The following is a 14873-nucleotide window of genomic DNA, read 5'->3' on the forward strand; positions in this document are numbered from 1 at the left end:
CTAAGGCAGCCTGGCTCATCAGAGTCTCTCTTAGACTAAGTCATAGTTATTAACAGGATTGAGTAAACCATTGTTTCTTCCATCCTACAACTGCACAGTTGGAGCTCTTTTTAGCATTTACTATATCCTAAAAAAGTAGCACATAAACTGCATTGAGGGGGCTGGAGAGATAGTTCAGTGTTAAGAGCACAGTTGCTCTATCAGAAGACCCGAGTTCAACTCCCAGAACTCACATGGTAACTCAAAACCACGAGCAACTGCAGGTTCAGGAAGCCTGATGCCCTCTTCTGGCCTCTGTGGGCACTGCATCCAAATGGTGCACATACACACATACAGGGAAAACTCTCATCCACGTGCAAGTAAGTAACTACTATATGACCAAGATATAATGACTCCTTATATACCCATAGGACCCTAAGTCAACACACAACATACTTTGACATATCCGTATTCATATACTGCGTGGATGGGCAATAGCCACTTTTATTGCAGCACTGTTTGCAGTGGCCAAGTCACACAGTCAGCCTAGTTGTCTGTCAACAGATGAATGGAAGGCGATATGGATCATATATACAGTAGAGTTTTATTCAGCTATAAAAAGGAAGAATGTCATTTTCAGGAATAGGTGGGAGCTGGAGTTAGTCATGTTACCTAAAATAAGCCAGGCTTAGAAAGAAAAATATCAGCTGTTTTCTTTCCTATGCGGAATCTATATATTTCTTTAAAGAAATGGAAGTAGGAGAGTAACTGGGGATAGGACAGGAGACTCGGGAGAGGGTAACGAGAGGGCAGATATGAACAAAGAATGAGATACACTTACTGGCCTTGTTATCAAGAAGCCCATTATAATGACAACATACCAACCCAAAAGGGAAAAGCCTTAAGAGGCGACAGACAGCACTTTACACTGTAGGAAAATAAAGCTGTCTTTGAAAATAAAGACTTGAAACCATTTAGGAAATACTGACCATGGCTAATCGTGGCAGCCATTTCAGTGTGAAAATATTTCCTGCGGAAAAGTCAGTGTTTTCTCATAGACTCTGGTATTTTAGCAACTAAACCATTTTCATCAAAACATTTGATTAACATGTGCGATGTTTTCGAAGTTCTGTCTGTGTAAACATGATCCTCCTGTTTAACCCTGCTGTACGGGGCACCTTTGCTTATCCATTCCATACCTGGTGTTTGTCAGTCTGTGTTCATTTCCTGTCTGATGTTCAATATCTTTTTTGCAGATATTGATGAGTGTGTTAACAACACTGTGTGTGACAGTCATGGCTTCTGTGACAACACAGCCGGCTCTTTCCGCTGCCTCTGTTATCAGGGCTTTCAAGCCCCACAGGATGGGCAAGGGTGTGTGGGTGAGTTTTTGTTTTTTGTTTTGTCTTACCCCCCCCCTCACATCATTGTGTTTCATATGTCTTTTCCAAATGAAATGAACGCTATCAAAAGTGGGCAAATTTAAGCAGGAAATTTTTCACTGTGGTTTCATTTTTATCCTACAATTTGAGATTGTGAAAATGATATGTCCTTTGGCCTCTGAAGTGGATTAGAGACATTAAGAAAGAAATATGTTTTTTTAAGCTCTTGTTAAAGGGCATCTGCTTACACCTAACTGGGTGTGGATCTGTGAAGTCCACCATGATGAAGCCTGCCGCATAAAACAGCTTGCGTGACTTTGACAGGCGCCTCCTTAAACAGTGTGTTGAGGGAAGGTGCTGGCATGAGCTTCTGCTTCCAGGAATACACCAGTGTGACAGCGCTTCCAGTTATACAACTCTTACAGGAGAGACAGGGCTGGAAAAGCTCGCATGTCATCCATGTCCAACACAAGCTCGCGGAAGAGAGCTCATATTTCATACTCTGATCAGCTGTGATTTCTGCAAACTTGTTATGAAACACGCTTTCACGGGGAAGGGAAGGGACTAGAGAATTTCCAACTTCACAGATTATTGCATCTTTTTGTTTATTCTTCTGAATAGAGAAAAAGAGCCCTGCTTGCCACAAGGCGGGTGACATTCAAGGCGAGGACAGTGACTTGCCTGCTTGCTTTGACCATTTGCCAGTCAAGCATCAGTTCATTTACCATCCAGACCTGACCTGGACAGCAAAATGTCCCAGAGACTTGATTATAGTGCTCCTAACTGCTTCTCTGGTATTAATTATGGAAATTCAGTTAATCCCTAATTACAGAAAATTATTTAGGAAGCAGTAGTGTCGTTCTCACAAATTTGCATAAACAACAGTTAATCAAAAACCACATGTTACTATTCAAGAATTACAAGGAAACACAGCTGCTTAACAATACAGCTAGGATGATCCTATGGTACTGCTTCATGGATGCTGCCGGGCCTGGGAGCACGGACTTATAATCACAGCTCTTCTGGGGGATGGAGCCAGAGGTTTTCCAGTAGGTGAAGGCGAGCTTGAGTGACAACAAGACCCTGCTTCCAACCCCAAAAATGTAACAAACAAATAAATAAACAAGCAGAAGGCTAAGGATGTAGTTTAGTGGTAAAGGATATACATAAGATATGGGAGGACTGACAATGTTCAACCCAATAAAATAAATGAGTAATAGAGGCATTTGCTTATATTTTTCACTCCCAGCCCTTGCTGTGACCCCTACTTATCTTCCTAGCTTCGCACTTCCTCAGATTCATGTGCGAGCAACATGAGGCCGCTTGCGGTTGTCACTGGTCATCTCTTCAGCTGCCACTTGCTCTTTCCACCAGGGTTAATCTCCCCTGGGCATAAAATTTTAGTCTTTGCTGTTTAATAATTTTCTTTTTTTATTGGATATTTTATTTGTTTACATTTCAAATGTTGTTCAAAATGTCCCCTTTTCTGATTTGTTTAATTGTTTAATGTTGAAATACCAGATGTTGACTCCACAGAGCTCTAAAGCACCTGCTTACTGTTCACGCTAATGAGACTAATAAGTGCACCTGACCCATATTGATTTTCCAGTCTGGCACAAAGAACACCACCTTGACAGAAGAGGCATTGTCTGTTATTTTGACGCTCAACAGATACTATTTTTTTTTGTTTCTTATTATTGTTTAAGAAATATTAACTAGAGAGGTGACTCTGTGGTTAAAAGCACTGACTGCTCTTCTAGAGGACATAGACTCAGTTCTCAGTACCTACATGGTGAGTTTTGACATTCCTAATGACTTCTCGGGGCACTAGGCATCTACATGCTGCATAGACATGCACAAAAGCAAGAGATCCACATACATGAAATAATAAAGTAATAATAAATGTTTTAAAAGAGATAGTAACTGAGTACATACTCTATGCACGTCTCCTCAAGGAATTCTGTACAGCGTCTCAATCTTGTGTCCAGTCTCTGGTTGTGTTGTTTCTTCTACTTGGGCTTGTCCCCATTCCCCCTCATTTGTTCATCATCTGGATCTGGATTCATGTGATATTTTTCTAATACACCCCTGCATGGAAGAATCAGTATCCCATGTTTCTGTGAAACTCTCCCTTTAATCCCCACTACCCTCTGAAGCTTGTGGGGTTTTCTTAATAATTTCCCTGACTTGACTCTAACTTGTATGAAGGGGTAGCTGGGCCTACCTGCCCCCAAGATTACACTCCCATATAGGATCCCTGAGGACCTGGCCTGTGTCCATAAGCTAAAGCATACATATTGGTCAAATGAATGGAGTCTGGTGGGAGATGCTGCAATAGCCATGCTGATAGTATGAGCTCTAAAGTAGAATTTTCATTTGATATTATATAGCTAAAAATAATAACTGTGGACTGGCCAATTTCTAGTCAGCCTTTCTGATGGAAATTATGACCATGTTGATAAATGTTTCCATTCTACTTTGCTTTATAGTACTGTATCATTTTATAAGTGAAACTCAGGTTATTGGGTTTATATCTGTCTATTGACAAAGTGAAATGGAAAAGTTAGGCAATGTTCTACAACTACAAGCTCCATAAACCTTCCCCTCTCTCCCCCCCAAAAAACCCGAGGTATACAAGTAACAAAAAGATCTTCCCCCTTCTGGAAGAGTTGGAGAATTACATTTTTAAACTTTGAAAGATTCTCATGGTATTCTCCTGAAAGCTGGTGTTTATGCATGTTAATGTAGCAGAGCTGTGAATATTTCAGTCAAGTCAGGTACTTTGCTGACTGAAGAGGTCACCAGTCAAACATATTAGGAGCAGAAAGGCAAATGGTACTCTAGGACAAAGTCAAATGGATAAATAGCCTTTCTTTGGGGGGTATGAATGATGGATTTGTGTTAAACAGATCTTTTGACTTTGCTTTAATTATATGGATTTAAGAATAGACAAAGGGAACATTCACCAAGGTTGCACTGTGGACATCAACAGCATAAGAAAAGACAAGGTTATTGGTTGTTAGTTATTGGACCAATTGGTTTCACCTGAATGATTACTGTGTCCTAATGAATATTCATTTGTGCCCTGCAATCCAATGTCTCTTGTTAATTTAGGCTGAAATGTATACCAGACATGTAGGTATGTTTTTTAAAACCTTACATTTTAAATCTAAGTTTTGATTGCCAGAGTGCCCGTGCTTCTGGGTTTTCCTTGAAATAAGAAGTGTGACCAGGTGGTCGTAGTACATACCTTTAATCCCAGCACTCAAGAGGCAAAAGCAGGTGGATCATGAGTTTGAGGCCAGCCTGGTCCACAGAGTGAGTTTCAGACCAGAGAAAGCTTGTCTCAAAAACAAAAAACAAAAGATTCAGGTGTAGAACTTTGGGTCATTTATGGGTTCAATATGCTGACAAATGAGGAAGACAAGGTTAGATAGTCCAGGGGCTCCCAGTGTGCTCCCAGTGAGACTCCAGGCTGTTCCTTAAAGCTAGAGTTGGAGTTTAGAACCTTGTCCTTGTATTTTCGTCCAGACCAAATTGTGCAGCTCTGCCTGCAGCGGTCCTTCCCCGGGAAGGATGAGGCTGAGGGCTCACTGGAGAGCTAGCTACTTGTTTCCAGCAACCATGGCCAGCCTTGGCACAGCTGGTAAAGTGCTGTCAGGAGAGAGGCACATGCCTTACTTGGTCTGTGCTGCCTTTTCCAGATGTGAACGAATGTGAGCTGCTCAGTGGTGTATGTGGGGAAGCTTTCTGTGAAAACGTGGAAGGGTCCTTCCTGTGTGTGTGTGCCGATGAGAACCAGGAGTACAGTCCCATGACTGGGCAGTGTCGCTCTCGGATCACTGAAGGTAGGTTCCAGTGGTACTGGGCAGGGATTGGAGGGTGTCTCTCGGGATGGGGTTGACCCAGGTTTAGGCTTCTGGAGGTGAGACAGGACATGTCCCAACACAATCCTGCTTCTGGGAGTGCCTTAGTTAGAGTAATATTGTCGTGAGTTGTGACAAATGCCATGACCAAAGCAACCTGGGGAGGAAAGGGTTTATTTCAACTTACACATTTCCATCACTGAGGGAAGTCAGGACAGGAAGAAACCTGGAGACAGGAGACAGTGCAAAGGCCACGGAGGGGTGCTACTTACGTGCTTACTCCCCACGGCTTTCTCAGCCTGATTTCTTACAGAACCCTTGACCACTAGCCCAGGAGTGTCCCTGCTCTCAATGGGCTGGGTCCTCGGCTCTCATTCACTAGAAAATGCCCTACAGGCTTGCTTACAGTAGGCTGATCCTATGGAGGTATTTTATTAATTGAGGTTCCATCCTCATAAATGGCTTCAGCTTACGTCATATGACATAAAACTATCGAGCACAGGTTGTTTCCATGTCTTATTCTTATTGTGCCTTATCAGTAAAATAAGAGTGCAGGTGATGACATTTTTGGTTAAATGACCTCTAGTGTTCTTTCCAACCCAGAAACACCGTGTAAAGGATTCAAAATGATGAGGATATTTGCTGAGAATTATCTAAGACCCAGAAAGCTATCAGTTAGTGTTTAACATGATTTCATCTCACTAAGTTGCATAACCCTTCTTTCTTGGCCCATGGGGAAACTTACCCTGACACTTCTCTAAATTAACAGCAACATATGGGTCTACAAAGACTTCCACTTGGAATTCTTGAGAATTTTTCCAGAAGTTGGCCTAGAGAGTTGCCATATTTACATTTGTTTAACGTCTGATTTAGTCTATGTTGTCACTGCATGTATTGAAATAGAGAACTGACAAATTAATCACCCACCACAGCCTACAACATAAAGCCCAAATCCATGAGGAGTGCTGCAGGTTTTTTATGGCCAATGTTTTGGGCATCATATTTCTAGTGTCTTCTAAGGTCTCCATCAGAAAAAAAAATCTGACAACTTAGCCCATGCTTTCTAAATACAAGGTCCTCAGATAATTTAGTATTCCAGTATCCATGCAAGGATATTTATACCCATCACCTGGCTTACCACTGCATACCTGTTAATACATTTCAGTACCATCTTTATCTCTCAGGTTCATCCATCATTCTATAGAATTACGAGGTATCCTAGTCTCTGAGGTAAAACTCTTTCTGTAGACCCCCTTCCACCTCACTCCATTCTGCCCACACAAATACAGAGACAGTTTGCTTTTTATGCCCTAATCATACTTTAATTTGGGGCTTTTAAAAAAATCTTAATCTGTCTTTCTAAAACTAGGTTCAGATGTCATTTCTGCCAGGCAGCCTTCTCTGATAGCCTTATTCAACCTGTTGTTTGCACTATGACTTAGATGTGGATAATGCCCAGCTGTAGACTCTCCAGCCCATCACACATAGCTTGCTGACCAGAGACCCCATCACCTCAATCTCTTTGGGTAGAACTTCTGGTGGTATATCCCCGTGGTGCCAATACTTAGGAAGGTAAGGCAGGAGGATATAAGTTTGAGGCCAGCCTCAGCTACCTAGAAAGCATCTTGTGTCATAGAAACAGAACAGAAAGTAACCTGTGTTGGTGTATTTTCTTAAATTATTTATTTCGAGCCTTGCTTTCTAGATGCCATATTTATCTTTCACATCTCGATGTACCTCCTTTTGGAAGTCTTACTCTTTTCTCCACATTCCTATTGTCAGCTACTTCGTGGAATTCTCCACAGTCCTCTCCTGAATCCCACTTTCAAAAACAAGTCACACCTTTCTCCTCATTCTGCAAGTTTTCTTTTTTTTTGTTTTGTTTTGTTTTGTTTTTGTTTTTACTTTTGTTTTTCGAGACAGGATTTCCCTGTGTAGCCCTGGCTGTCCTGGAACTCACTTTGAAGACCAGACTGGCCTCAAATTCAGAAATCTGCCTGCCTCTGTCTCCTAAGTGCTGGGATTACAGGCGTGTGCCACCACTGCCCGAAATTCTGCAAGTTTTTGAGTGAGGAAACTAGGAAAACTATTGTGTGTGCATCTCTTAAATTCCATTATTCCGATGTCATGAAATATGACATAGAGCTGCCTTACTCTCAAAAATATGAGGGGATTTAAAACAAGAATGTCTAGAGTCATTTTCTTTTTTTTTTATTGAATATCATCTTCATTTATATTGCCATGGTAAAACCTTTCCCAGTTTCCCCCCTCCCCAAAGACCCCCAACCCCTCCTCCCTCCCCTTGCCTCCATGTATATGCCCCTCCACCCAACACACTCCCACCTCCCCCTCTCTGTTTCCCTTTGTTGGGGCCTCTGTTGAGCCTTTACCTGACCAAGGACCATTCCTCCCACTGATGTCCAACAAGGCCTTCCTCTGCCACATTTTTGGCTGGAACCATGTGAGCCCCTTGGTTGATGGTTCAGTCCTTGGGAGTCTTGGGGCATCTGGGTGGCTGAAATCATTGTTCTTCCCATAGGGCTGTAAACCCCTTCAGCTCCTCCCTAACATCCTCCAGCTCCTCCATTGGGGACCCCCATGCCCAGTCCAATAGTTGGTTGCTAGCATCTGCCTCTGGACAGTAGATACTGGAGAGGATGTGGGGAAAAAGGAACACTTCTCCATTGTTGATGGGATTGCAGGCTGGTAAAACCACTTTGGAAATCAGTTTGGCAATTCTTCAGAAAATTAGACATAGTACTACATGCTGACCCAGCTATACCACTCCTGGGCATACACCCAGAAGATGCTCCTACATGTAATAAGGACACATGCTCCACTATGTTCATTGCTGACTTATTTATAATAGCCAGAAGCTGGAAAGAACCCAGATGTCCCTCAACAGAGGAATGGATACAGAAACTGTGACATATATACACAATGAGTACTATTCAACTATTAAAAACAATGAATTTATGAAATTCTTAGGCAAATGGATGGAACTAGAAAGTGTCATCCTGAGCGAGGCAACTCAATCACAAAAGATCACACACATGGTATACACTCACTAATAAGTGGAAGTTAGCCCAAAAGCTCAAAATAAACAAGTTACAATTCACTCAGCACAGGAAACTCAAGAAGAAGGAGAACTTAAGTAAGGGTGCTTTGGTTCCTCTAAGAAAGGGAACAAAATACTCACAGGAGCAATAAGGGAGAGAATGTGTGCAGCAGGGGCTGAGGTAAAGGCCACCAAGAGACTGCCCTACCTGGGGATTCATCCTATAAACAGTCAACAAACCCGGACACTACTAAGGACGACAAGAAGTGTATACCAAAAGGAGCATGCAATGGTTGTCTCCAGAGGGGCCCTGCTAGAGACTTACAAATACAGAGGCAGATGCTAGCAACCAACTATTAGAGTCACTTTCAAACTAGAAAAGAGGATCGAGTTTCCTGGATCATTCTTTTGGGAGTCCTTTATTGAACACTGCCATTCTACAGAGCTTGATAAATAGATCCCTTCAGGACCACAAGCAAGTACAGCATTGGCAACTCTATGCATATTCCTCTGCCGCATTACTCTTTGGCCACTGTGATCAACTGTCTCTAAGGGGTTTGGAGAAGGTTGGCTCTTGAAGACCCTTAGAGTAGTGACTGTGTAAGCAGAGCCCATGAAGACCTTTAGAATATGCTGTAAATGCAAGGGAAAGGGAATGCAAAGAGCCATCTCCACTTTAAACAAACGAAGTAGAAACACGTAGATCATCTCACGCCATCCACAGACTCTAGGATCAGATGTGTGTGGGAAAGAGAAAGAAGGAGACAGCCTTTATAAGTGAACATGCATGCGTTCGTCAGACGAGCCACAAGAGTGGTCCCAAGCATAGCGGCCACTTCTGGTGCAGAGCAGAGGGTCATGTTCATGACATAGGAGGCTGTAGAGATGACCACAGCAGGAAAGGTTGTCTGTACCCTCTCCTCATTTATCTCAAAGAGAATAAAATCAAAGGAAAATCAGAGCAAACCCAGGAAACTTGTTATGCTAAGACGTAACATCCCAAGGTGTTGGACACTCAGTGCCCACTGGGTTTTCTGCCTCAGAAGGTGAGGATGCTATTACCTGCCTCATCCTATGATTAGCTGTGTCTCATGTGAAACAGCTTTAGTAACACTTCATTCCAAACAGAACCACCTGAGGCTTGGGGTGTGGTTCAGTGGCAGAACACTTACCTAGCATACATGTCCTATAGATCTCTGCCACCAAAACCAGAGAGAATCGTCAGTGTAAAAATGTCGTTTTGACATAGCAGTATTTTTGTTATCACCATACATACTGCTAGGATGAAGATGTGCAAATTGATTTTCATACACTAAGGATAGGTAAGGTAACAAATACAAATGAGAAAAATCAAATTCCAAAATACCAGAGGCAGCGTAGTGTTTCTTAGACGTTGTTTGCATGCGATATGGCATGGGCACTTTTACTGACAAAGTCTGTAAGAAAGGGAGCTGCCTTTCTTTTCCCTCCTAACACTTGTCACAGTCATTGATTTGACTTTTCCAATGGAATCTGTCTACTCCTGGCAACAAAGGGCTAAACTCACAGGATTTAAAAAAAAAAAAAAAACCTTATGTGTAAGTATGTATATGTATACATATGTATACATACATATATGTACACACATACACACACACACACACACACACACACTGATCAGAGATGTTTCCTCCAATGGAAAAATGCCCAAGGAAGTTGACTGTTTGAAGGTCAGGAAGATGAGGATGTTGAATATATTTTTTCCCAAAATGACCTTTGTGGACCATTTTTTTGAAAAGAATTTGCGTTTCCATCCAACATGGATGAAGGCTTGCTTGACTCTCCATTTCAGCTGTGTAAACACTGAACTCTCAAACAGCTTGGAAAGAAAATAAAAGCAGGATTTGGGAAAAAGCTGAATAATACAATTGTATTGTTGATCATTTTTCTTATGTAATAATCTCTGTACCTTTTTCCAGTGCAAGACAAGACACAAAAAATGATTTAATTTTTTAAATGCTTTGATTTAAAATGAACCCTGCTTTTTTATTATCAACATTGGGGATCTTCTATATAATATTACTTATTTAAAATAATCAGGCATACTCTAACTTTGCACATAAGGAAAATATTATTGAATTTTCTTTTAGGCATAAACTATAGATTTCATCTATAAAACTGTTGCTTTCCTGATTTATATTTTTAATACATTGCTTTATAGCTCCCATTTTTAGGCTTGCTGAAAAAGAAAAAGAGAACAAAACAATGTTTACTATATACACATATATAAATTATATATGCATATATATGTATAATTTGTCATGCTTTGATTTAAAATGAACCCTGCTTTTTTATTATCAACATTGGGGATCTTCTATATAATATTACTTATTTAAAATAATCAGGCATACTCTAACTTTGCACATAAGGAAAATATTATTGAATTTTCTTTTAGGCATAAACTATAGATTTCATCTATAAAACTGTTGCTTTCCTGATTTATATTTTTAATACATTGCTTTATAGCTCCCATTTTTAGGCTTGCTGAATAAAATAAGTGAATAAAATTGAATAGTAACATTGAAATGTATTGAAAATATTGTGAGAAACCTTTGTAAATTTTCCTATAAGGTTTCTGGAATTGATTTAATAATGATTTAAAATAGGTATTCTTACTTTTCCCTAATAACTCTGTTCCTAAAACTTGGAGCCCTTCTAACAAAGATGCCTTCCATCAAAACAGGTAAAATAAAAGTCCATGCTGTGCATACATGTGAAGGAAGCGGGTTTAGCAGGGAGGTGGGTTTACCGAGCTCTTTCTCTGTCTTTCTCTCTCTTCTCTCTTTCCCTCCAATCTCTCTCTCTCTCATACACACATACACAGCATACCCAATCTGAAACCACTTCATAACTGGCACATAGGAATCTGCATCTTATTCTTCTTCTAGACTCTTGGTCTTTGTTGGAGAATCACCCACTGTCTGCACTAATTCAAAGTCCAAGCCCAAAATCTGCCCAAGAGAGAGTCATCAGATAAAGTTCTAGAAGGCTCTTTGGTGTTCTTGTCGGTATTCTGCTGGGAGAGTAGCGTGGATTTCTGTTTGAGTCTTTGTGTGTTTCATATGAGGAAGGCAGGCAGTTGGCATCAGGCAAAATCCTGGTGGCATTTAATGAACTCTTGCTTTAGAAATGGCCTTAAACTGCTGAGTGTATTATCCAAGTTCATGATCAACTTGACCTTGACAAGACCAGTACATAGGAAACAGCCGTGAAAATAAATGTCCCTTATATCAGGACCTACCAACTTGAAAAGCATGCAAGACTGTGTTGGGTTCTTAGCCTCCTCCTCACTGGTCAGTATGCTCTTATGTGGTTTCTTTGGACCTAATATTTAGAAATGTTAGGATTCTAATGAAAACATTGCACCAACAATGTGCTAAGGAACCATGGTAGCCTTGGTTCATTCTTATTTTGTGCAGTATTACATAAAAACTACAATTAATAAAATACATCTGGACCGTAGTCAATCATTTGGACTCTAAAGCACTTAGCTGAAGAAATTACTCTCCAAGCCCTGTCACAATATGCTGATCAAGGATATGTAGACAATTCAACTCTGATTGATATTCTTTAGATTTATTTTCTGAAAATGAGTAGACTTTGTTTTTTATCATTTCCGGTCTTTCATATCACCCTGTAGGTATATTGTCATAGAGAAAACGAATCTGTTAGAATGTTTTCCTTCAGAAGTCATAAGCAGAATCTTATGAATTCTGAGCCCACACTTGAAGTCTTACACTGTAACTTTGCTACAGCTCACAGCTTCCTTCTAAGCTATATAGTTACATCATTTTTAACGAGGTTGTCAGTGATGATGGTTGTTTTAGAGGCTCCAGGTTACCACATTAATTTTCTATCTATCTTCCACTGTGCACTTATCAGAACTGACTAGGGGCATGGTCGGTCCAAATAACTGCAGAAGGGTTAATCATATTACGTGTGGCCCCAGATCTCTCATCCCAAGATGGGGAAAATTTCAGTGATTTAAGTAGGTGTTACAGCTAGCTGTAAAGAATAGCCCCAGGTTGGCACAAAAGCAGATATGGAAACTGTGCTCACAGCCAAATTTACAAGAAAAAAAGTAATTGGTTAACGTAAAAGGAAATGGTTTTGACAGATTTACACTCTGGAGTGTATTAGAAACTAACCAAAATTCAGGACTCAAGTGCGTTTTTGTGTTAAAGTAGGAGGATCTGACTGATGGTGGAAAATGGCCTGGTGTCAAGGACATGTAAGGGGCATATGCTCTTGATCTCTGTCCTGTGATGGATTTTACATTATGGTCCCACCAATACTCTTTCTCTGCACTCTTTAGATTCAGGTGTGGATCGTCAGCCCAGGGAAGAGAAGAAAGAGTGCTATTATAACCTCAATGACGCCAGTCTCTGTGATAATGTGCTGGCCCCCAACGTCACCAAACAAGAATGCTGCTGCACATCCGGTGCTGGCTGGGGAGACAACTGTGAGATCTTCCCTTGCCCAGTCCAGGGAACTGGTAAGATCTACTCACTGGCGAGTCCACACTGCCTGGCCACTTGGTCTTCATGGGCCTGGGAATGAGAATCTTTTGGTTATGGCTTTGAAATCCGGAATTAGCATTCACTGTCTTCATGACTCTCATTAATCTGTCCTCTCGTGACCTCCACCCAAGCCGAACTGAGCCCTCGTCCCATCTCCTTATGAATTCTTAAATTCTGTCTGTCACAGGATGTGCTTTTAGAATCAGGCTTTGCAGATGCTGTGAAAGATAATTCAGGTTTATTTTGTTTAGAATAAGAACCATCTTATTTATTTATTTGTGTGTGTGTGTGTGTGTGTGTGTGTGTGAGAGAGAGAGAGAGAGAGAGAGAGAGAGAGAGAGAGAATCTCATGTGCAGATGAATGTACCCATTTGTGTGCTTGGAACCAGGTCCTCTCCATCATTTTGTGCCTATGCTTTTGAGGCAGAGTCTCTCCCTGAACCTTAGACTCAAGCTCTCTCAGCTAAGCTAGAAGACACCTCCTCCTTGGAGCTGGAGTCACAGACATAGGTAGAACACCCAGATTGCTAGGATGGTGCTGGAATCTGAACTTCTGTCCCCCTGGTTAAGGAGCACTTAATGATGAGCCATCCCTTAGATCTCCAGATTCATCTTATTCTGTACTGACGACAGAATTATCAATCAGTACAGCTTGTGTATGTAAGCCAAAATTTTGCTTCATGATCTCTTACTGAACCCTCAAGGCAGTAGCTACCACAGTAGTGCAAAAGAGAAGTCATGATATAAAATAAAACATGGGTGAAGTGGGAAGTTTAAAAAAGATATGCTGCATTGCCAAGCATGGAGGTGCATACCCTTAATTCAAGTACCCAGGAGGCAGAGGCAGGCAGATCTCTGTGAATTCAAGGCTAGGTTGGACTGCCTAGAAAATCATAGGCTATCTGGGACTGTACAGTAAGGCCCTGTCTCAAAAAACAGAGAAACAAACAACTTCTGAAGTCACTGGATGTCTTCTCACCTAACCCATGCTTTTGAGACCACACTGGATTTCGTGTTTTAAAGTTTCTGAGTCTGAGAAGATGCAGCTGGATTACAAACCATCACTTGAGGGAATAGTGAATCTTTGTTTCCCTTTTCAACTCATTGTTTAATTTGGTTTTGTCTCTCTTAAAATCAGCTGAGTTCACGGAAATGTGCCCCAGAGGGAAAGGCTTTGTCCCTGCTGGAGAATCCTCTTACGACACCGGTGGTGAGAACTACAAAGGTCAGAGTCAAATGCGCACAAGTTTCCAACACGTGTCAGTCACTCCACTGGGAGCCTGGCGTGGGTTACGCAGTGGTAGAGTTCTGTTGGGCCATGGAAACTGGTGGCTAAGCCCTTTATTCCAGCCCTGGAGGAAGGTTTTTGTGGATGCTGGACAAACCTGTGATTTGAGGTCAGAAGAGCAGAGGCTTTGTGTCCTTTGAGGGGTCAGTGAACCTTGAGTTTCCAGCTGTTCATCTCTGAAACAGGAATGTTTTCAGAAGTGCAAGGAGCTTTCAATCAAATAATAGGTGCCTAACTAATGACCACAAAATGTTATAGTCAGGATGTATTCTTTCACCCTAGACATACTCTCCAAATTATATAAACCATGAACATGTATGTTTATCATATCACCCTTTATGATTAGCTAAGAAGCTAAGCTTCTAGCTTTTTTAATAGCCTGTCCTACTTTTCCTACAATATTTTGCTAATGGCTGCAGATTCATGATGAAGATTGAAAAATGGGAAAACATAAGTAGCTGTTTTATATCTTTAGCACTGCATATTACCTATATATTCTAGTGAATATTTATATATATAAACATTTTCTCATTGACTGACTTTTGACAGTCACATGTTAGAAATATTATTATTATCTATTATATATAAGGTAGTTTTTTTTCCATTATAGTTTAATATTGAAAACTGGAAAGTGGCTGGAAAAGAAACTATGAAAATGGTTTTTATTATTCATCCATTTTTGGAAAGCTAGTATTTGAACAGTATAGACTAATTCAGTAGCTGAATAAGAAATTCCATTTG

The 14873-nt window shown here is 40.9% G+C and overlaps 1 protein-coding gene across 7 annotated transcripts in view; it reads left to right on the forward strand.

The window, feature by feature from the left end:
* The window catches only part of Ltbp1 (latent transforming growth factor beta binding protein 1), a 397974-nt gene that overhangs the window by 352973 nt on the left and 30128 nt on the right, over positions 1-14873 (forward strand). For all 7 annotated transcript variants that reach the window (XM_052186373.1, XM_052186374.1, XM_052186375.1 and 4 more), the window contains 4 exons: positions 1236-1361; positions 5066-5209; positions 12640-12819; positions 13983-14069. In XM_052186373.1, the coding sequence (XP_052042333.1) occupies positions 1236-1361; positions 5066-5209; positions 12640-12819; positions 13983-14069 (537 nt within the window). The remainder of the gene's footprint in view (positions 1-1235; positions 1362-5065; positions 5210-12639; positions 12820-13982; positions 14070-14873) is intronic.

The sequence above is a fragment of the Apodemus sylvaticus genome, chromosome 6, assembly GCF_947179515.1.
Source record: "Apodemus sylvaticus chromosome 6, mApoSyl1.1, whole genome shotgun sequence".
NCBI classification, from domain to species: Eukaryota; Metazoa; Chordata; class Mammalia; order Rodentia; family Muridae; genus Apodemus; species Apodemus sylvaticus.